Source organism: Chelonoidis abingdonii, chromosome 1 (genome assembly GCF_003597395.2).
Source record: "Chelonoidis abingdonii isolate Lonesome George chromosome 1, CheloAbing_2.0, whole genome shotgun sequence".
In the NCBI taxonomy this organism is placed as follows: domain Eukaryota; kingdom Metazoa; phylum Chordata; order Testudines; family Testudinidae; genus Chelonoidis; species Chelonoidis abingdonii.
Window position 1 is genome coordinate 330,873,197 of NC_133769.1, and position 23,370 is coordinate 330,896,566.

General features: G+C 38.5%; 1 protein-coding gene across 1 annotated transcript in view; it reads left to right on the forward strand.

Moving 5' to 3' along the window:
- The window catches only part of MIPEP (mitochondrial intermediate peptidase), a 121,061-nt gene extending 101,502 nt beyond the window's left edge, over positions 1-19,559 (forward strand). The window contains exons 17-19 of the mRNA XM_075066017.1: positions 10,149-10,270; positions 12,286-12,359; positions 19,306-19,559. Coding sequence (XP_074922118.1) covers positions 10,149-10,270; positions 12,286-12,359; positions 19,306-19,403 — 294 coding nt within the window. The 3' untranslated portion in view covers positions 19,404-19,559. The remainder of the gene's footprint in view (positions 1-10,148; positions 10,271-12,285; positions 12,360-19,305) is intronic.
- The last annotated feature ends 3,811 nt before the right edge of the window (positions 19,560-23,370 follow it).

A 23,370-nucleotide genomic window follows, 5' to 3' on the forward strand; every position in this document is an offset into this window, starting at 1 on the left:
TTACAATAATTTAGTTAAAAAAGGGAATCTTCTATTCATCACAAGTATTACTTGTATATGTTACCTTAAAGCATTGGCTCATTATTTGATTTAAGCCTAGTGTCTTACTAACAGAAGGTACTGAAAGATGGACTAAGACCTACTCCTGTGCCCATCTGAAGTCCTGCTGAGCTGAGTGGGGCTCTTGTTGGGAAAGGACCTGCCGATTATTGACCTGATTGTAGGCCTGAGACATTTGTATTACCCATTCGTGGCTGGTAGCATGCTCTCTTCGTGTGTATTGCATGTGTGTATATATCCAAAGCTATGTATCAGGACAGAAGAGATGAATTTTGAAATTCTCAGGTTTGTGTATTATGTAATATTTTACTTTAGAAAGCTATCATTTTATTGTAAAATGTGTAATATTACAAATATAGGGAGACAGGGTGGATGAGGTAGTTTCTTTTGTTGGATCAACTTCTGTTGGTGAGCGGGACAAGCTTTCAAGTCAGACAGAGCTCTTCTTTAGGCCTGGGAAAGCAACTTGAAAGCTTCTCTCTCTCACCAACAGAAATTGGTCCAATAAGTGATATTATCTCACTCACCTTGTGTCTCTCATAGCCTGGGACCAAAATGGCTACAACTACACTGATAATACTACCAGTATAGCCTGTCTTAATTTACTTTTTGTCCAATTTAAACATCCTGAATTGTCATATGACTTTTGTCCTGTCTGCCTGCCTTCCAGTCAGGATCTTAATATGAACATCTAATAAAGTTTGTGAAGCAATGCTGAACCATAAACGTAACCTTTTGAAGTATATATTCTTCTGTATCTCTCAAATGGCAATTTTCATCACATTGTCTTGGAAGTGGATATATAGTGGTATATAGCTTTTGTACATTTGAGATGTGATGATCAAGTCATTCAGTAGGTTAAATTAAAAATGTTTATATTTTTGTTAATATTTCAAATAATTCAACAGCCATATGGTACATATCTAGAAACACTTAAGTGGTTAATTGCACGTTAAATTCCTTTCCTCTTCCCCAATATAAACAACTCCAAAAATATTTACATTCCCTGTCTTGCTAGATTTATTTATAAGAAAAACACAGAAATGTTATAAATTGAAACTTTAATCTCTTGTTTGACTCACTTTCTAAAATGTCAATGGTGTCTTATTTGGTTTATCTTACACACTATCCCACTCCTAACCTCAGAAAGGTACTTTACCGTAAAGTTTTGAACTATTGTGATATTAGCCAAGCTAGTGGGAAATAAGAAGTCGTTTCTTATAAGTAAGTTAAAGTTATTCCACCCAAAATCAGAAGCTGCAACTAGAGTAAAAAGGTGTTTTTGTTTTTTTTAAATTCTTTAAGGATCTTTTTTACCTTTTTTTAACTCCAGTGTTATGCTAACGTAATCCTGTTGAAATTGGAAGAGTTTACACCAACATGAAACTGCAGTAACACAACAGTGAATCAGACCCAGCATATAGAAAAAACAACCTCATCCCAAAACAAATACCTAAATGATAAAACCACCCACTGAAATTCTGTGTATTTAAAATGAGATAATGTATGGCTCACCAATGCCGTTCCGAAGAGTGTTTTTTGTTTAAAATAAAATACTGCATGAGTACCTTGGTTTTCTTCTAGAGCAAACCATACCTCTCAACTTTCAAACCTGAGAGACAAGCTATGAAAATGTGTGACAAATTACCAAATTGTGGAACACCTGCATTTTGTGCCATAATTTTCAGATAATGTTTTTTTTAACCTGGTTTAGGGATATTTTCTCATTCTGTGAATTAAATTGGTATTTTAAATAGAAAAGTTGAAAAACAAATTCCATCATTTGCAACCATAAGGACTTCTCAACACTTGTGGCTTGATAGCAGATCTTGAACCATGGAGTTTCAGATCCCCAGTGCAGACTTCTTCCATTTGAGCTACACTTTGTGGGCCAGCCACTAGAAAGGCACCTAACATACACTTTGCCATTGAGTTTCAGAACTAATTGTCAAACAGCACAAGAATGTTGGAAATTCTTTTCCTGGCTCTGGCACGGGTGTATGTATATTGGTTAGAGTCTGGGTAGCCAAGCACACAGATTTATTCATAGATTCTAGGACTGGGAGGGAACTCGAGAGGTCATAGAGTCAAGTCCCCTGCCCTCATGGCAGGACCAAATTCTGTCTAGCTGTAACTGAAACTGAAGTCACCTGAAATCAGAATCAAAATTAAAATTCAAACAGTCGAGCAAACTCACTCCCACCAACAGCTAGTACTCTCACTCTCACTTGGCAGCCTGTTTGGCAGCGGGGTTTCTTGCTCTCCCTGTCAAACTCCCCTGTCTGCAGCCCTCTGTCCGCTTCGCTATTTAGCTTGTTAATTCTTGGAGGCAGAGTTGATGAGACTTGGATTTGTCATACTAGAGGCCTGGGCACTATTTCCCAGGTCTGCCCTATGCAAACTTTCAGTTAACTACCTTATAAAGTGGGTAAGAAAAATACTTCACTGCCCTCTTGGTTAAGATATGAAGGCAATAATAAGAGCTCTGAAGTATACAGAAATGTAGACAGCAGTCAGTAAAAGTGAGACCAGAACTGCTGGTTCCCAGCTCAGTTCACCTTCCTCTCGACTGAAGAGAGGTGTGTTCTCTCTCTCTCATTTGTAGAATATTACCTGACTAGGTAGAGCAGTGGAACAGGGAGCCTGTTAAGCTGAAATACATAATGTCCCACAAAAGTCAGTTTGCTTGAATTTTGCACTAAACGATGTACCAGTTCTCCACAATAAAAAGTGGCCCCACAATGCTTGATGCGCCTAAAGTTGCAGCTCCTCGTGTTGCTCCTCATATTCTTGAATCCACAAAGGTGGATCACTTTGCAAATACTGGGCCTAGATAAAGGAAGACGGTCTGCTAAGGGCCTGGCTTATATAATGGCTTTTATAATTAGCCAGGAGTTCATTGATGACTTTCAGCAGTTTTTCCACCCCATGCTGACTCCCAACTTCATGGGCCATAAAAGCAGCAGCACCAAGCTGGCACCAGATCTATGGCTTCTCCACCCAATGGTCCCTGCAGGAAAGAGGAGCTGGCTGTTCATCTGCTTGCATCTCCTGCCAGGGATAAAAATTTAATTGGGAAGGGAGGGCCCCACCAAATATTACCTTCACCAAATATTTTTGCTTATGGAAACTATTCAGCAACTCTGCTGCTAAGATTTAATACAGTAGAAATTTTAAATTCAAAATAGTAAATGAAGGGGGGAAAGTATTTACATAGTTAATGTTAGATCTTGTAATATTTACCCTGTGATTTGTCTTCAGACTCAAAACTGAATTGAGACATTTCATCTGCTTTGAAATTGTTGAAGATTTATGGAGACCAAATAACAGCACAAACTTTCAAAGAGCATTTTGAAAGGTTCAGGCACTTCTCGAGGACAAATCAAACAGTGTTTGGCTGGATTAGCACAAATACTATGAGTTCTTTTCTTCTAAAAGGAAATTGTAGTCTAAACAGTTACAGTATTTTACAGCACTAATGCCATTAAATGAAAACACAGACTAGCTATAGATCAAATGAAAACTAGTTAACAGTGGGAATATAATAAGTTATTCAATGCTATTTGCAACTCATTTTCCCTTCTACAATTTTGGTTTAATCTCATAAAGACTATGGCTGAATTTTGTATTAATTGATTTTGTTGTACTTTTAAACATCGCTAAATCTGAGAATTCAGTCTAGTCTCGATAGGTATAGGCTGGAAACATCTTTAACCATACATAACTGTAATGTCAGCTAAACTTTAAAGGATATCACTTACTAATAGGTTGTAGGAAATTGTAGTAATATCTTTAAAGTTTTGTTCCATATACTAAGAATGCAGCAAATGGGTATCTTCATTTAAACGCTTAATAACACTTTCAATTTATTTTAGTTAAAGTACAGCAGGGTTTTTATTAGAAAGGATGAAAAGCCATTGCACATGGGATTTTGGAAATTCTTCAGACAAGATAATCAGGGAGGATTGATGGTATGTTGATAGAAAGCAGGCATCTTTAACTAATAATTTCAGTGGATCAGTCACGCACCTTTTATTTCTGTCAGTTATACTGTACAAAAAACAGGCAGTAACATGACCTGCAGATGGCATATTATCATAACCCTTGGGCTATGCTATAAAATACACTGTTATTTAATAAACTCCTGGAATGTCTTCATGGAACTTTTTCATAATTATTACATATATTCCTGGAGTGGATGATATACTCAGAATCTTCATTAACTGTCTTACAACTTAACAGAAACATAACCTGTAATAAAAAGTGCGTCCTAATTGTGTATGTCTAGCCTGCAGGTTTTCCAACGGGGAAATTCATGTGTTAGATTTTTTTTATTGATATGGGGAAATCATTCAGCTCTGGAAATTGAAAATAAAGAGAATTAACTGAGCATTAACGGAGATCTACTGAGAGCTGGAGTAGGGGAATTGGTAATTGCTGCAAGGAGGACAGTAATTAGAATCTACTTTGTGTGGGGACGTTACAGGAGGTTGGGGGAAGAGAATGGTGACATACTAGAATTACTTGTGTTCTGCAGTGAGACAATCTGGCCTCAGACTTTTTACCTGGTTACTAAACACATTTTAAAGTCCAGCCTACACTAAAACTTAGCTGGAGAACAGCTGTGTTATAATCAGATTTCTTGACGTGGTATTTGCAGAATAACAAAACTTTGGTTACATTATTTCATTAGGTGGTTTAGTTTAGACTTACCCAATGGTAATTGCCAGGATAATTTCCTTTTCTTAAAATCAGTATGGCACTTGCCACGCTAGGGATATAACCTCATTTTTCACTACCAACCCAGTTGTCCATAGCTTTATTAAAAGAAAACTTTTTGGTACAATGAGTTCATGGCTAATTCTTTTAATACCCTGGAATGTGTGTCATATCCACAGGCAGTTTTTAAAATATATTCAACTTTTGCTAATACTCCATTATCTGTTCTTGTCTCTTTAAGTTATATTATGTGCCCTCATCATCGTAGAATCTAAGCACTTTCCAAGGTGCATTAAGTGATGTGACTGGCTAGCATAGTTCTTTCCTTATCTCTTCCTCTCCCAAAGAGTAAGTTGTGTGAGGATTTTTTTTTACTAAATATATTAGCAAAGGCAAGGCCAAACAAGTGCATCTTATGCTTGGAATGAAAAGTGATGCGATTTATGTTGGTTCTTACACTGGGAGTTGGTTTCATAGTGTTGGGCCAAGAAAGCTCTTTGTCCTGCGCATTTGTGGTACAGTTTCATTTTGCCTGTGGAGTGAAGCTGTTGACAGTGGTCCTCATCCTGGAGCTACAGGTGATCTTTTAGTTACCTTGGGCCCAGCCATTGAGTGCCTTTGAGATATTCTGTGGGACGTCACTGTAGGAAATGAAGGGACAGTTCTGTGTGTTCACAGTAGCCTGTGTTGCCGAGGAGACATGCTGCTGTGTTCTGTACTAGTTGTCGTTTATGATGGCTATTGAAATTAATCCTTTCTGAGGCACATAACACAGGATTAAGTATTTTCCTCTCATGCCAAACCCCTGAAAAGGGTTTTCTTTTATAACAGAAAAAGCAGATGTATTCTTTCAGTTTTTCATAAGCAGATATATTTGGAAATTATTAAGATTTTAGGCATGTGAAGAGTGATTCAACAGTAAAGCTTTTTCCATTCTTGTGAGCGCTGTAACCTTTCAAGCTGAAACTTCAAATCCTCAATCTGAAGACTTAATGTAGAATAAAATAAAGACTGACATGTTTTTCTGCTTCAGGCTTCTAAAAATACTGGCCTTCTGATCTGTTTTTAAAATGTGTTTTCAGTTTAGTGATTATGGTTAAAATTAAGGGACGAGTTAGAAGAATTGTAGATGTTATGTATAAATGCTGCAACCACAGTACTTTTCATTGCAAGCTGAAAAATCTGAATTCAAGCTGAACTTAATTTCAGACCCTGGACTGTAGGAGGTAAGAATAGTTGGATAAAAAAAAATCACTTCATTTTTAAGAGCTTGCACAAGACTCTTGTTGTGTGATTTTTGTATATTTCACTCCATCAAAAATTAAAAATTGATAATATTTCTCTGACATTTAGTGACTGTGGCTTTATGCCTTGCAAAATAATTTGAGTAGAAACCCCTCGTTAAATGGTAAAGACAAAGCAAGAAGAAAGTTTTTGACTCATGCTGATATTGTAGGAACTGGGAGCCCATTTTCCAAACAGTGCTCTGGGAGTTGCACGACTAAATTCCAGCTCACTGCTTTTGAAAATGTACCCCTCAGGGTTTATTTCTGGCTGTTTAATGCTGAACAGACAACATGCTGCTAGCTCCTGTTTTTCCTCATCCCCTCACATGGATCTGGATCATGGAATTGGCCACAATTCTTTCCCTTGATTTGATGCAGTAGGACTGATGATAAGCCACGGTTTTATCCACCAGAAGGCCAGCTTTTTGTTTGACCCCACTCCCTTCTCTGTTCTATGTTAGGTAGGTCAGAAATGCACCAGCGCTAGATGGAGCACAACAAAGCAACTCTGTATATCTCAGCTGTCACCACTTTGATCAGACTGCCTCTTCCTGCTATTATATTTTACTTCTGGTGTGCTCCCAGCACCCTTTCACTCTTCTGCTTAGCCTGCCTCAGCACTTCATGGCAGCAGTGTCAGGAGCAGGGAGCAGACACCTGTGGACCATGGATTCTGATTCAAAGCATCTGCAAAGCTACCTCATTCCTCTCCCCCCACCCCACCCCCTATTCAAAACTTTCCTTATAACTTCTTTGGCATGATACCTACAAAAAAAATTGACAATGGTAGGCCACTGGTGTGCTGAGACCACTGCCTATCATGCTGTCCAAAATTGTCTCATTGTTTCCTTTGTGACAAAGTTCCTCCTCTGCCTTGGTGGGTCCTGCACTTTCTGGTGGATTTGCTCACCTCAGAGGTTCACGGCAGCCCTCCGTTTGGCTGCTTTTGCTAGAGGCTGAAACCTGCCTTTCACTCAGCTAACCTCATCACCAGGGCCAGCTCCAGACGCCAGCCTACCAAGCACGTGCTTGGGGCGGCACCTTGGTGCAGGGTGGCGCTCGGGGTTTTTTGTTTGTTTGTTTTTTGTTTTGTGGGGGGTTTTTTTGGTTCGGCCGGGCATGGCACTTGGGAGGGGGTGGGGTCTTGGGCGGCTCGGCGGGGGCGGGCTTCAGTGGCACGGCGCTTTGGGGGGGGGGTGACTTGGGCGGCACAGCACTCGGGGAGGGGTTCGGCGGGGCAGCGTTCTTTTCTTTTGCTGGGGGTGGCCAGCATGGGGGAAATGCAGAACAATCCCTGCAGTCTCTGTGTCCCACTCAGTGGGTCGGGGACAGGCCAGATCCCTTTCCAAATAAGATCTTCTCCTCTGCTGTGTGTCACAGACCCGGTCAACTCCTCCTTTGTCAGATAGGGAGTTGGGGAAATGGGGAGGAGCCTAGGCCCAGCCTCTGCACCAGGTTCCAGCCCAGGGCCCCGTGGATAGCAGCTGTCTACAACAACTCCTGTATCAGCTGCTTGACAGTTAAAACTCCCTGGGCTACTCCCCCATGGCGTGCGCCAGCCTGGAGCCCTCTCCCACATTCTGTACCCTTCAGCCCCACCTCCCCCACATGAAGAGAGTACACTTACAAGGTTTGCGGAAAATACAAACCTGGGAGGGGTTGCATGTGCTTTAGAGGATTGTTTTGAATTTTAATCCTATCTGCACAAACTGGAGTAATGGTCTCAAGTAAATAAGATGAAATACAAAGTACTAAGACAAATATAAAATACTCCGCTTAGGGAGGAACAATCAATTGCATACCTACAAAATGGGAAATGGCTGCTTACGAAGGAGTATTGCAGGAAGGGATCAGGGGATTATAGTGGATCTCAAGCTAAATATGAGTGTAACACTGTTGCACCACCCCACCTCACCCTCCCCACCCCGAAAAATAAACCTATCATCATTACAAGGAAGAGGGTAAAAAATTGTTGTTCTTAACCTCTGAGGATAGGATAAGAAACAGTGGGTTTAAATTACAGCAAGGGCAGTTTTTAGGTTAGACATTAGGAAAAACTTGCTAGCTATCAGGATAGTTAAGCACTAGAATAAATTGCCTGGGAAGGTTGTGGAATCTCTGTCACTGGAGGTTTTTAAGAACAGGTTAGACAAATTCCTGTCAGGAATGGCCTAGTTGTTATGTAGTCCTGCCTTGAGTGCAGGGCACTGGTCTAGATGACCCATAGAGATCCCGTGCACTTCTGTGTTTATCATAGAGCTCTGATCCTGTTTAAACGGGACAAATGACATCTTTGAATTGACTCCCACTTTGTTTCCTGGAGGGGAAAAAGGGAGAAGCGGTTTCTTATTGATCCATTGCTAGATAGAGCCATCTTACACTGAAGAAGCATATAAGACTGCAGGGAAACAGTACGTCTCTTCAATTTAATTCTTCTCCCCTTTTCACATTACAGGTGGGGGAAATCTGAGAACATAAACTTTGTTTCTATGAGAGTAGAGCTGATCATTTCAATTTTCCAAGCTAAAGAAATGGAGCCAAATAGGGAAGTACTCTAAGTAAAAGAGAAAAGTCCAGCAACACTGGAATGAGTCATAAAACTAAATAACAATTTATAGACAAATAACAGTATAATTAAAATCTGCTATAAATATACAAGCAAATCTGTGAACAATGGTATATCATGTGAATGTAGTTCATTTACTTCTGAGCTTGTACTTTGGCATATGGGAAGATGTACTTTACTATAATTTTGTTTTTGGCAAAAGATCATGGATTTAACTTTTTCAGGTGTGACTCTGTAATTATCCACGTGGAGAATGTGGTGTTAATTGTAACAAGTGAATTGTGGTTTTCTTTTAACACCAAATAGAAATAATGTGAATATTATTAAATGTCTGAGGTTTTTTTGCTAGTTACAGTTTTCTGTGCCTTTGATTCTGTTTGCTCATAATATTAATTTATAATGATTAGCATAGGAAAAGTGTGGTCTTTAGCTCAGAAAATATTTATTAGAATGAGGTTCTACACATTAGTTTTTCTTTCATTGTTTCTCCTTAATACTGTTAGATTTCTGTCAATGTAATACATGAACCAATTCAGTATGTAACTCTTGCAATCTTTGATAAAAAGTTCTAAAAATAATCAGAAGGCTATGTCAAGGTTTTTTCCCCCACTTTGAACTTTAGGGTACAAAAAGTGGGGACCTGCATGAACACTTTTTTAAGCTTAGTTACTACCTCAAATCTGGTACGCTGCCACCAGCCAGAATTTAGTGTCTGGCATGCTTTCTGTTCCCCCAAAACCTTCCCTGGGGAACCCAGACCCAAACCCCTTTGGGTCTTAAAACAAGGAGAAATTAACCATCCCCCTCCTTTTCCCACCAGACTTTCCCCTCCCTGGGTTGCTTTTAGAGGCTTCACACCGATCCAAACTCCTTGGATCTTAAAACAAGGAGGAATTAACCATCCTCCTCCTTTCCCCCCCGCCCCTCCCAATCCCTGGTGAGTTCAGACTCAACTCCTTGGATTTTAAAACAAGGAAAAATCAATCAGGTTATTAAAAAGAATGCTTTTAATTAAAGAAAGAAAAGGTAAAAATTATCTCTGTAAAATCAGGATGGAAAATGCTTTACAGGGTATTCAGATTCATATAGACCAGAGGGACTCCCCCCTTAGCCTTAGATTCAAAGTTACAGCAAACAGAGGTAAAAATCCTTCCAGCAAAAAGACACATTCACATGTTGAGAAAACAAACATAAGACTAATCCGCCTTGCCTGGCTACTACTTATAATTTCGAAACATGAAAGACTGATTCAGAAAGATTGGGAAAGCCTGGGTGTACGTCTGGTCCCTCTTAGCCCCAAGAGTGAACAACAAACAACACAAAAAGCACAAACAAAGACTTCCCTCCACCAAGATTTGAAAGTATCTTGTCCCCCTATCGGTCTTCTGGTCAGGTGTCAGCCAGGTTACTGAGCTTCTTAACCCTTTACAGGTAGAAGAGACATTAACCCGTAACCATCTGTTTATGACAGGCTATATAAGTGATGTGATTTCCATTCTGTTTTCTTTTCCCTATAGGCATGGCAGCTGAGATTCAGCCATGTAGTGGGATACGGTGCCAAGTACTACTCCTACCTCATGTCCAGGGCCATTGCCTCCATGGTATGGAAACAGTGTTTTGTGCAGAACCCATTTGACAGGTAAAAAGAGAGAGTGCATGAAGTAGAAGTGAATGGCATGCTAACTCTGGGGAGCAGAAAATTTGCTTGTCATATTTATAGCAACATTTTGATTTTTTTATGTCATTGTAATTGTTTTTTCTAAATCTGTTGATTTTAAAAACGTAGCAAAATACAACATAACCACAGATAAGGTGAATTGTAGGACATGTTCACTGATGCAAAGAATACAGCATCAGCATTTTAAAATGTAGATGCCAAGTGGGAGGCACCAAAATCCATATGTAGTCATCTAATTAAAGAGCTTGATTTTCAAAAGTGTTGAATACCTGTAACTTCCATTTGACATAGAAGAAGCTATCAGTATTAAACAAGCTTCTTGTCATCACCTTCAAAGCTCTACATAGCTCTACATAGTTATCTTCCCTTTTCAAGCTTTGCATTGAATCCCTCTGCTTGGCTAGTATACACAGCTTTATCTGCTTGTTTATTAGTTTATTGTCCAGTCTCCTCCGTGCCGCCTTCTGTGCAGTATCCTGTGCATGATGCAGCCTCCATGAGCTCATCTGCAAGACTCCCTACCGTGTCCACATCAAAGTCACTCTTGAAGACCAATTTTGTCCTGCTTCGTACAATCAGTCAAGCTGGCTTGTACGTCAGTTGCCTATTCTGCTTCTCTTCTCTTTCTACTAGTCTGTCTCCTTACGGTGTGAGCTCTGTGGAGCAAATACTGTTTCTTCCTGAATGTTTGGAAACCACCTACCACACTGTAGGTACCACCATAAATAAATATGTTTAATAACAGCCTATAGGCAAATAAATTCACATGTTCAAATTTAGATACCCTTATTTGAAACTGTTTGCCTTAATTTGTAAAGCTTTTTACCTGAATATGTTATATTTGGCTGATAGCAGAGAATCTGACTGCTTGTTTGCTTGCTTGTTTGTTTGATGAAACTTCCAGCTTATCTAGACAGACTACACTGCGGGGGATTGCTTATTTGTACTGAGGTAGCACAACATTTGAACATCTTGTGAGTTATCAAAATCTCACTACAACTGAGAACGTGCCTTTTAGGACTTTTGTCATCCATTTTGACATCTATTTTAGTTTTGGGCCAAAACTATATTTAACATTCAAATAGTGATTTCCTAAAACAAGGAAGTTCTGTATTTGTTCAGGATGTGTGACATTGGGCAGCAATAAGCAAAAACATTTCCTGATGGATTTAGAAAACTGTTATTTAAATGTGACTAGAAGATATAGCAGTGTAGTTGTAGCTGTATCGGTCCCAGGATATTGCAGACACAAAGCGGGCGAGGTAATATCTTTTATTGGACTTCTGTTGGTGAGAGAGACAAGTTTTGAGCCACACAGAGCTCTTCTTATTTCAGAGCTAATGACCATTTCTGGTCCTTGGAGGGTCTAATTTAATAACCGAAAAGGCCAACACAAAATATAAGCAAAACCTTTATCCCCATTCTGACTCTCAGCTCAATCTTAGCTTATTTGTTCCATCTGAGTCCACTGCTCGCCTTTGTCCAGGGCCAAGCCCTTTATAAGCAGGTCCCTTTCCTAGAGTCCATGAACTTGCAACTCCCTAGGGAGAATCCTTCCCTACAGCTAGGTGCCAACTGCAGCTCTTCTCCAGGAGAGCGCATATTTCTTGATAGACTGGGCTTCCTGCCACCATTTGGGAGATTTGTTTGCTGGGACTAGGCTTTCCTGGTGGCCTGCCAATTGTAGGTCTCAACAGTGAAGACTCACAAGTTCTTTGCAAAGTACAATATTGCATAAAAACAACATAGTTTATGTAAATATTAAATCTATCTAGCTTAGTTCATTCTTGCATAATTTTAAATAATGTGCATTTCTCTAATCAGTATATGATGAAGGCAGCCATTGTCTAAAGGTGTCAGGTTTTATTAGATCTATAGCTTTGTCTATTCTGTAAAGAAACCAGAGACAAGTGTGACTGAAAGCTGAATGGGTTGTGTATGCAGATGGCTGTAATATTATCTGTCCTTTCCTTCAGGGCAATGGGTGAGCGGTATCGCAGAGAGATGCTGGCACATGGTGGTGGAAAAGAGCCCATGCTCATGGTTCAAGGTAAAAGAAAAAGAAGGATTGTTTTGTTTCTGTGACCTTCCTCCCCCTGTTCTGCCCTCCTTCCCCATTGCTGTTACTTACCTTTTGGCAAATATTAGTGGTTGTGATTAGGTAGCAACAAATAGTTTAAGAATATTTCCCTATCCAATCCTTTATACTTAACCAAAGTTTTCATAGTATTTATTAAAGGGGATATGTAGAGTAGATTTACCTAATTTAATAGACTAGATCTCAAAATAATGCTTCATGGATCACTAGAACTCATGATAATACCAAGAATGAAATATTTTGAGATCGAAATAGCAGGGGAATAAGGTGTTGGAAAGGAATCTCTTTCAAAGTGGTCCATAGAATTTAAAGGTACCAGTCAGATGTTCCAAAAAAGGAGAGAGACACCTTCATTAATTTTTTTTTAAAGTTTGTTTTACTGATTTTTTTACCTATATATTAACTGAAAGGCCATCATTCCAAATATTGCTGATGTAGAAATAGGAAATATTTTGTTCAGTGTCACTTTGATAGCACCAAAGCAGTTCAGGTAGTGTCAGCACTTTGATAATGCACTCTCAATATAAAGGGAGGTTGAAGATTGTAACAAAATTTGGTTTTGATCAGTATCCCTCCTAGAATCCTCTTCTCGTATTTATTCCTTTTGGTGCAGACAAGAACATAAACTGCATTCTTAAATCAAGTCTCTGATTCAAATATTATTTGAATAATGAAACCTACAAGATGTTTCTATTGATGAAGCACATGAAACCATGCATAACTGCACATGAGTTTTCCTTCTGTTGTGGAAGTACATAATTTTATTTGCTTACATTTCCAGACAAAAATATATTACTGTTGAGTTGAGGTTGAAAGTATGTATCAGTAATTTTAGGGTAAAATTCATTCCTGAATGGTATATTTATTCCAAAAAGAAGCATTATAACTTCTGGAAATCCTGCATTAAGATTACATTTAAAATAAATCCAAATACATTTACCTATAGAAATGTACAGTTAAGGCACCCTGACATCCATAGTTCTGCCGTGCATAGGGGGCAGTATGGAAAAAAGTCATATAGTCTGTTGTAAGGAAAGCAGATAATGGGGGAGAAAAGTGAGCATGGTCGCTTGTAAAATGTAGTCTGTTTGCCTTTTCAAATTGTATTTAAATAAATGGAACCTTAAAAACTAAACTGAATCTTATGATGTCACATTAAGCACTATAATAGTAGAGCTGCATTTAGTCTGTTGTTTGTACAGGCATAACAGTAATCAGATAAAAGTACCTCTTTCCGATTTGTCAGTATGAGCATAATTGATACTTGCAGTAAGAATGCTGAATAAACAATCAGCATTATGCAGTGATAAATTTACTGGCACCGTGTGTACTTCTATAATTTTTTCTAATTCTTTAAGATGCTTTTAAAAAGAGAGTTTTTAAAGATGGATGAAGTCATAAAAATTAGCAGAGAAAATCATCTCTTCTTTTCACTTAATGTAGGGTTCTTCTTTTAGTGCTAAAATAGTTCATCCAAAAAAAAGACAAAACATGTCCCAGTAAAGGGACGGAATAACTGTCACTGAAAATGAAAACCTTTATTGAAATGAAGTGGTCCAGTTTTGGTTTGTCACCTTGACTTTTCATTTTATGCCACACTCATGTGCTGTTAGGTAGTTCCTTTGCTTGTCTTGCAACAGTTATGAATAATGTGGACTGTACATACGTGAAAGTTTTTTACTCCCCTGTCCCTAACATTCTGTATTTAGTACAGAAATAAGATTTTAAACAGAAAAGTAATGTCAGGTACTCTAATGTGTTGTCATTCCTTAATATCATCCAGTTACCCTTTTCAGTCAGCTTTTTATCTCTCTCTCACCATCCTCCTCTTCGTTAAGACATTCCAAAACACTGTTCCTTTCAAAAGACATGCCAAAACTCTGTTCCTCCAACTGCAGAAATGCTATTTCCACACACCTCCTCCAAATACATCCTTTACTACCAAGCAATAGTAACCTCTTACTGATGCCACTTTCTTATGGGGGAAGTTTCGGTATTCTCTGATAATAGGTGCCACATTTCAGAAGTCTAAATTTTCTAGGCTCTGATTTCAAGATCTAACTTTTAGGTAGAGTTATGCTTGTGCAAGTCTGACTACTGGTTAAACACACACAAAGCTCTTCCCTTCTAAAGCACGTTAATGCATGTGTCAGTGCTAAGCTGGCCATATTTAATCATTTCCATTGACTCTTTGGTAAAATCTTCTTAATATGACACATTCTTTCACTTGTTCACTTTCTTCATTGCAGTGTTGTAATGTTGCTTCTCAGATTGTATCGTCTTCTCATTTTTATTTTTTAAATGTTTAGATATAGCACTCGCTTCAGTCTTTCTCTTGCATGATCCTTCAGATTCACTGATAAGGAAGATGTAGGATTCAATCCAACTTCCACTGAAATCAGTGGAGAGACTCATTTTGGACTGTGCCTTTAATTAAGGACCTGAGATTTATACATCTGCTTGCTTGAATTTGACTCCCACAAATAGATACAAATATGTAGTGTAGGAACTACAAATAGAAAATAACTTCAGCTATGTTTTGTTCAAGAGGCCATCATTTGGTATTTAAAGAAAAAAATATAGTTATGACATAAAATCCATTCGTCCACCTCTGCCAAGTGTCAATGTAGACATTATTGATCCCTGCTTTGCTTTGTATGACAAAATCCCAGTGTGCAGCACTTCAGAATAAATGGGTAGGATGATGCTCAGGGGCCACACAGTGTAGTGGGTTGATCACATAGGTGGAAGCCAGACCTGACTCTTTGTCTAATTTACCATCTTTCAATCTTGAGAAAGAGCACAAAGACGAGTTCAGAGCCTGTTCCTTGTCTTTGAAAATCTGCCCCCTGAGACTGATTTTAAAAAGTCCACTTGCAAAATGGATGTGAAGTTGTGTTCCTAAACCATTCATACAATGTCTGTATTGTAGGCAGATACCTAATTATCTACTTCTGTGCACGAATACCCTATATACATATGCAAAGTAATCACATATGCAAATTAGGCATGTAGTTGCTCCTGTGCAATTTTGCAAATCAGGCCCTTATTATCTGTTTCTCCATGTGTAAAATTGTACTCACCTCTTGGAGGTATTGCAAAGATTTTAGATAATAATTGCCCATCTCCTTTAATGTATAAGGAGCTTACATAAATGCTAGTGCTGTTATAATATCAGTTATGAACAGCAGTAGACATTGGTCCAAATTAACAAGGCCAAAACAATTACTGTGTTTCAGAGGGACAGAGACCACAGGTTTTTTATAATTTTCCCAATTACAGAAAGGGTGTGGTTAACCACAGGGCTGTAATGAGGAAGAGAACTTCAAAGCAGAGAAGGAGAGCAACACAGCTGCCCTAGGCTTGGGAGAGACCGATCTGAAATGGGAGTCAAGCTGAAGTTATGAAATATACTCTGTTTAAAAAACTGCAACTGTCAGTCTTTATGGATATCTCATTAAATAATTTAGACTGGAGTGTTGTGTGTGTACATATTGTAATACAGATATTCATGGAGTTTTAAAGCCAAAAGGGACCATTATGATCTTGTAGTCTGACCTCCTCTATGTAGTAATAGATTCAGACACTGCAGTAGGATTATTCTAAATTAGCGTTTTGGATCTTTACAATAGAATCTCTAGTACTTTATTTAATCAGAGCGTGCTCTTTTTGCATTGGTAGAATTTATTCTGCAGATATTCCTGATCCCACCTCCTCTAGTACCTTAAAAGCAGATGTTGTGCTTTTCACAGGGCTGAGTGCTGTTGAAAGAATAACCACCATGCAGTACATCATCGCAGTGATAAATGAGAGACATCTATTTGCATTCTCAAATGATGCAACTACTGTGTAGAGACCAATTAAAATTACGATTGGGTGTCTGATTCCAGAATCTTGAAGATGGGTATTTAAAATAATTTATTTGGAACAAAATCTGGTACTTTTCTTTCCCTTTTTATAGTCCTTTTAACCAATTTTGAATCTACATTAATATCCTTATGTAAGTCAATTTGAAATAATTCACAATGATTTTTAAAATAAGATTTTTTTAGACTGTTTAGCTGTATAAACAGCCAACTATATTACAGTGTTCCCTTTAGTCACACATTTTATAATTTTCATAGGGTAGAATTTTTACTGTGTTGCTGTTGTACTAAGGTAAGAAATTAGATTTACTTGAAGGTAATTCCTAGGATCACTCTTCGTTCATTTTTTGAAAAGCAACTAGTACTATATTTGTTTTTCTTTTTTCTTTGCATACCTGGTTGTCAGTTTTTCGGGGAGAATTGTCAGTGGTCTACAAATTTGTCAGCTAATACTTTTGACACCCTGGATGTATGTCCTCTGGACAGGCTGATTGTGTTTGTAATGAATTTTTAAAGTATTTTCTTACATGTTTCTTTGTCCATAGTTATTTTTACGTGATATCAGAAAAGTCAATATGGCCTGTTAACATGCTCCTGATCACCCTTTCCAATGGAAAATCTGGCAGGAAGGGGGTGCTGGTTACTGGGGAAATGGTTCTATTAGAGGGACAGGCCATAGGGATTTTGGTGGCTTGATTTCCCCTGTTCCACTCACACAGCTAAGCTGCAGTGGAGCCAGCCGTGCTTGCGGGCTTGCCAGTTGGCAGCTGCCCCTTGAGGCCTCCTTACAGGGGTATTCCCACTACAAAGAGAGCTGCTGAAAAATAGTACCAGCTGTGGCTGTATTGTTTGGGGGGAGGTTCTCCATGGCTGATAGTGTGTCAATATACTTGTCCTCCAGCCAGCCCAACTCACTTGGGGGTGGAGACCCACACACAGAGTGAATCCCTTCTGTGCACAGGGCAAGTATCTTTGGGATAGAGTCTGACATCTTGCTGTTTGCAGGTCTTCGTTCAAGATGGAGTTTGTTTTCCCATCCACCATAACTGATTTGTACAAACAAATATGTCTTTCTCTAAGCCACACCCATATACTGTACTGCAAAAGTCGCTCACTTGTCTTTATGAACTAAAGGTGCAAGCTACACCCTATTGTGCTAAAGGGAACAGTAATGAGTGTGTCCGGTTGTTAAAAATAACTATTTTTCTGCTCCTTTTGATATTGAAGATATCTGAATAGAAGTGTTACTTGACTGCATTTTAATTCTATCTGCAGTATGAACCTTTTATTTTTCTTTTAATTCTTGATATTAATCAACTGTGTCATGGCAGTTCATGTTGACACTTGCAATATACACTTAAACCTAATTAAAATAAGGATGCTGTGAGATCCTAACTAGGAAAGTCTTTTAGTCACTATCCAGAATTGCCTGGAGACTTTCTTTCTTCTTGCTTTTTGAACTATTATATTTAGCAATTACTTAACATACAAGAAATGTCTAATGGGGCCAGTTGGTTCCAGTCAGATTTTATTAAAAGATGCACTGTAAGATTTTGTTTTTCATAAATGCTGCAGTTGTTATTCCCACTGAAACCAAATGGTCTAAGGATGTGAAAGAATGTAAGAAGATGTGCACTGTGTGTGCCTATAGTAAAGGGTTGAGCAAGGTTATATTTACATTGGCAATTTTGTCAGTAAAAATGTGAATCACTTCAAAGAACCACAAAGTTTATATTTTACACTGACTGGCTCTGAATAGCTGTTTTTGACGTTTTCCGATACAAGTAATGTAATTTCCTTTTAAAGGGTTTAAAACATTAATAATTAATAATTCACAGTAGATACACAGTGCAAACTAATGCATTTTTATTACAGTGGAACAGCTGAAAATAATTTAGACAGTATATTCTGATGCTTTATAGAAAACATGTTTTTCCTTTAAAAAGTGCACTGTTGCAAATCCATTTTGAGTTGACTGTTTAAGATCTAGATTCCACTGCACACAGGGAATATTTCTGATTTGAATAGATAGAATCTTCTTGGTTAATCAGATCAGAGCAAGTCAGTTAATTGAGATGACATGATTTATTTTTCCTCCCCAAGCAAAGAGTCTGCAACATTTGCAAGTAAAATTTTGTTTTCAGGAACAATACTATAGAGTCTTTACAAAGACTAGACATTTCTAATTTGTATAAAATAGGACCATAATTCTTGTATTATTTAAGTTAAACAAGCTTAGACCCACATGATTTTATTATTTAGTCAGCACTATAAGTGTGTGACGCATTTAACAAGCCAGTAAGAAATGCTCCCCAACTTCAAGAAAGCTTGATACATGTTTTGCAGGATTGAGCCTTAAATTTGGACATAATAGGACAAGTGAAGACAGGAGAAATGAGATAGGGAGAGGAGAAGGTATGACAGGATTTATAGCTAGAAGGATATGTGACATGCTTAGGTTATGCATATATCTTGATGACTGGGGAGGAGCGGGGGCATTAATACCATGAGGGGTGTTAGAGAATGTGGAAGAGAAATGGAGTTTTCCAAAGGATAAAATGTAAATCCATTTATGGTTTGATTTTTATATATAGTGCATAGTGACAGTTTGATCATCTGGCATTTCTAAATCAGAGTAGGAAGGATGGTCTAGTGGATGGGGTGCTGATCTGAGACTCAATAGATCTGTGATCAGTTCCCTGCTCAGCCACAGATTTCCTGTGTTTCCAAAGTCATTTACTCTATTCTGTGCCTCATTTCCCTATCTGTAAAACGGGGGTAATACTTCCTGGCTCACAGTGGTGTTGAGAGGATTGTGAGACTCTCAGATACTATCGTGATAAGGGCTAGATAGGAAGAAGATTGATTAAATAATCCCCATGTAGAATGTTTACATGCTTCTTGGTGAAAAATTATGACAGCTGTACTGGAGTAAGTTCAGTATGACACACACAAATTTGTTCAGGTAAACATTGTCATGCTTTTATGTTGGTGCGATTCTCACTGCGAGTTTCCTGTGCTCCTTTCCATAGGTATGCTTCAGAAGTCTCCTTCTGTTGAAGACTTTGTGGACGCCCTTGTTTCAGACTTGGATCAGGACTTTGAAACATTCTTCATGGACTCAGAATAACATGGAACTGAACTGATTGTTTTTTGTTTCACAGCTGTTCATTGAGAAGCAGAAACAAATAGCCACGGCAGTACTGTGTCCATCATTGTTAAGACTGGTCCTCTATAAAAACAAATTTATTATGTGTAGAATCTTAAAATAAATAGTTTGTTTTAATGGATTGTATGTGGTTTTATTTAAGAAGATGATGGGCTGAAGTTTCAAGTGGTCTTGCAGAAGACTGTTGAGAATAGGCTCTTTGACATGTACCTTATGAGTGTGTGGCTATCTGAAAATCCAACCCTTCACCAAGATGGGTGGTAGCAATGAGACCTCTTTTGGTACACAGTTATTGAAGTCAGGATTAGACAAAACTGTCATGACTCACGGTTGTTTGCATGGTTCCTTCTCACCTGCCCACATCAGTACTTGTCAAGCTTTTTCAGCCTAGTCTTTATAGAAGACTATGGGATGTTCTGCATCAGAGGAAGGGAGAGAAACAGCTTGATTCGCTGTGCAGAGAAGAGAAACTGGGGAGAAGTGGGGATGGGAGCCTGTACGGGGAATGAAATGAGGGCTGGGGAGCATATAGGGAAAGAAAGAGTTGAGCGGAGGAAATGCTGAGGATGTGAAGGGAAGAAAAATGTTAAGAGAGCGAAAAAAAGCATGGAGAGAGAGAGAGAGAGTGGATTTCCTAAAATATTTCAAAATGGACGAGTGGCATAGAGAGAGTAAGCAAAAGTAAGAGAACAAAGACTGAGTTAAGGACTAAAAGTATGTATCCAGAAAGAGAAGTGGAAGTAAAGAACTAAGGGACAAACACCAAAATGGAATTCAGCTTCAAGGCAGGGAGAAAGAAAAGACAAACTTAGAAAACAAAGGGAAGAGATGACAGAGAGCGAGAGTTGGGTAAGGTATCCGGTGTTTAACAGATAAAAAAAAAAAAAAAAAACATGGCAAGAAAGTGGAAGAAGAGAAAAAAGCTGTTAATTTATTTTTCATTTACGGGGCAAACAGTAATTAAGTTGTATTTTATATAGCTTGTGAAATAAGTCACGATTTTACATGCATTGAAAAATGGTGTCACATCTTGGACGTTTTCCCTCCCACTTTGATACTCATTGGATACTTGTGATGTTGAGGTACAGTAGAACCTCAGAGTTCCGAACGCCTCAGGAATGGAGGATGTTCGTAACTCTGAACAAAACGTTATGGTTGTTCTTTCAAAAGTTTACAACTGAATATTGACTTAATACAGCTTTGAAACTTTACTATGCAGAAGAAAAATGCTCTTTCCCTTTATTTTTTTTAGTAGTTTACATTTAATGTAGTATTATACTGGGGGGTGGGGGGTGTCTCTGCTGCTCCCTTATTGCGTACTTCTGCTTCTAAATGAGGTGTGTGGTTGACTGGTCAGTTTGTAATTCTGGTGTTCATAACTGTGAGGGTCTACAGTACTTAAATTGTTAGTACAGCAATTCTATTCCTAACTGATATTTAACTTTTAAACCATGTGTATTTTTAATTAAATATGGAGTTTCTTTGCTGACATAGCAATATTGGGTACATTTTCAACAGTGGTCAACATGTTAACTCCTGTGAGTGTAGTTTGTTCCATATCTAATGTATTACATTCTGTACTTAGTTTATCCTTAAAGAGGAAGTGTGTGCAACTCTTTAAATTTACTATACATACCATACTGTAGTTAAACATTTTTTATAAAATAAATGAGGAAAAAAAGCATTATGAGGAAAATTAAACTATCTGTTCTAGATTTAGATGCCAACACCAGCCACCCACACATTTATGAAGACTCAGACTTCTCAAAGGATACCTTAAGCTTTGGCATTTTTGTATTAATTTATATGGAATATATGGGCCAAAAGTGTTAACATAACCAGTCACTTTACAGCGTTAAACAGTGTTGAACAAGGTTCAGGGTTCAGTATGCAGAGACCTCAGCCTGCTCAGTACTATGGCAAACACACCATTTAAAATCTTTTAAACCTTTTATTGAAGAAACAGAAAAGAAGGAAAAACAGTTAAAGCATTTGAAATGTAGAGTGTTCTTGTTCCCTTTCCCTGTAGCAAGTTTTAGAAAGAAAGAAAACCCTTTATGACAGATTGCCTTTAAATGATATCAAAGATGGTAACAATTGTCAGCCCACATAGTGTTTAGTAGGTACCCTGCTTTCTCTTCAGCTGGTGCTTGTATGGGTGGTGATGTCATCTGGATATCACCCTCTCTGGTCTGGTCGCCTCTCAGGATCAGGCCTGGGATTTTAAGAGACTGGGGGGTTGGCAACAACTCGCTCTAGTAGCATCCGTCTGTTCTTGTTTTTGTTCCTTTTTATTCTTTTGCACCTTTTCCCCACAAAATCTTTCTTTTAAGAAGCCGGAAAGGGAGTGATGGGTGGAATAGATCATCTCCTCATTTTTTTGTTGACCGATTTAGGCCTTATATCTGACATACTAATTCTGGCTCTTTAACTTCTGGCTCCATATCTCCTTTTTTAAACAAGCGTAATTTCAACACAGTCCTTGAATTATATCAACTTGGCCTTTTTATTTAGACTAATTCAGTTATTCTGTCTCCTTTTTGTGCCTTTTCCCATCAACGTTTGTTGTTATAGGTTATTCTACCATTAATGAACGTTTGCATCCTTTTTACAGATGAGCTCACAATTTGGGTAAATTTGTAGGCCCGGTTGTCACAGCAGTATACCAACACTTCATGGAATATTTCAAGGACCTCTGGGTGCTGATTTGAACTACAAGATTGGAGTAATTAATACTCTTTTACATGTTTTCTCCAGAGGATCAAGATATCAGTGTCTATCCAGGTCAACACGTTTGAATAAGTGATTGTGATTGAGGGAGGGTTTGTACAGCACAATGGGATCCTGATCTTGGTTGGGGCCAATGTTCCTTCTAAATTGCACACACGCGTGGCCACACAACATTCTTGCATACACTACACATGGCACAAACCATGCCGCCCATTTAGTCCACAGATGGTCATGGTCCGTAGAAGGTCCATATACTGTCACTGTTGGGGTATGGACCCCTCTCAGACAGAGAGCGAGAGATGGAGGCTGAAGAGGGCCCTTGGTTGGAGAGGTGGGGAAGGGAGAGATATGTACGTTCCTGGGGATGGTGAGGGCAGAGTGCAGAGCACTCATGCTAGTAAGGAAAATGCATGGGCTTGTGACCACAGCGTGAGGCTGACAAACAGTCTCCACTTTCCCAGGCAGGTTGGACTCCACAGCCAGGCCCTCCTCCTGTGGTCCTGTCCTTAGAGTTATGGCTGATTTACCTTGAGTTTCTCATTCTGCAAAGAGGATGTTTTTTCACAACAGAATTCACTCAAATTCTTAGCTTTTGGGATTGCTAATGGGGAAATAAATAAATAAAACTAATAATCAATTCCAGCTTGGGATTTTTGCAAAGAAACAATTTGTCAACTCCAGTGATTTTTATTTTGTGAATCTCTTTGGAAAATAAAACAGTAGATATGATCAAGTCTCTTGAGAATGCATTGTATAGCCACTGTGCTGCTCATTACAGAAGAGGAAATATGATTCTAAATGAAAATTTCTCCTTCTTTTATATGGTGTTTCCAAAAACGTTTCCAGCTGTTCAGATGACTGATGCATTTTCCCTTTTTTTTTTTTTTTTCCCTTTGAGGAACTTTTATTTTCCAACAAATACACATTTTTTCAGTAATCTGAGATCTCTCTTGTGACCAGCAGTGCAACTCCCCTTAAACAACAAAACCACTGTAATTCTTTTCCAAATTTTACCATTGGGGCTTCCAAACTAGCTATCCAAAAATTGTTTTTTTGTAACATGGTATCTTGGAGTCATATTTTAATCTCAAATTGTGCTGTATTCTTGATTTAACGGCTATAAAATTATAAGCCTTTCAGGGAGGGGATCATATTTTTCTGCTCTGTGCACAGCATCTAACACAATGGGGCTCCAACT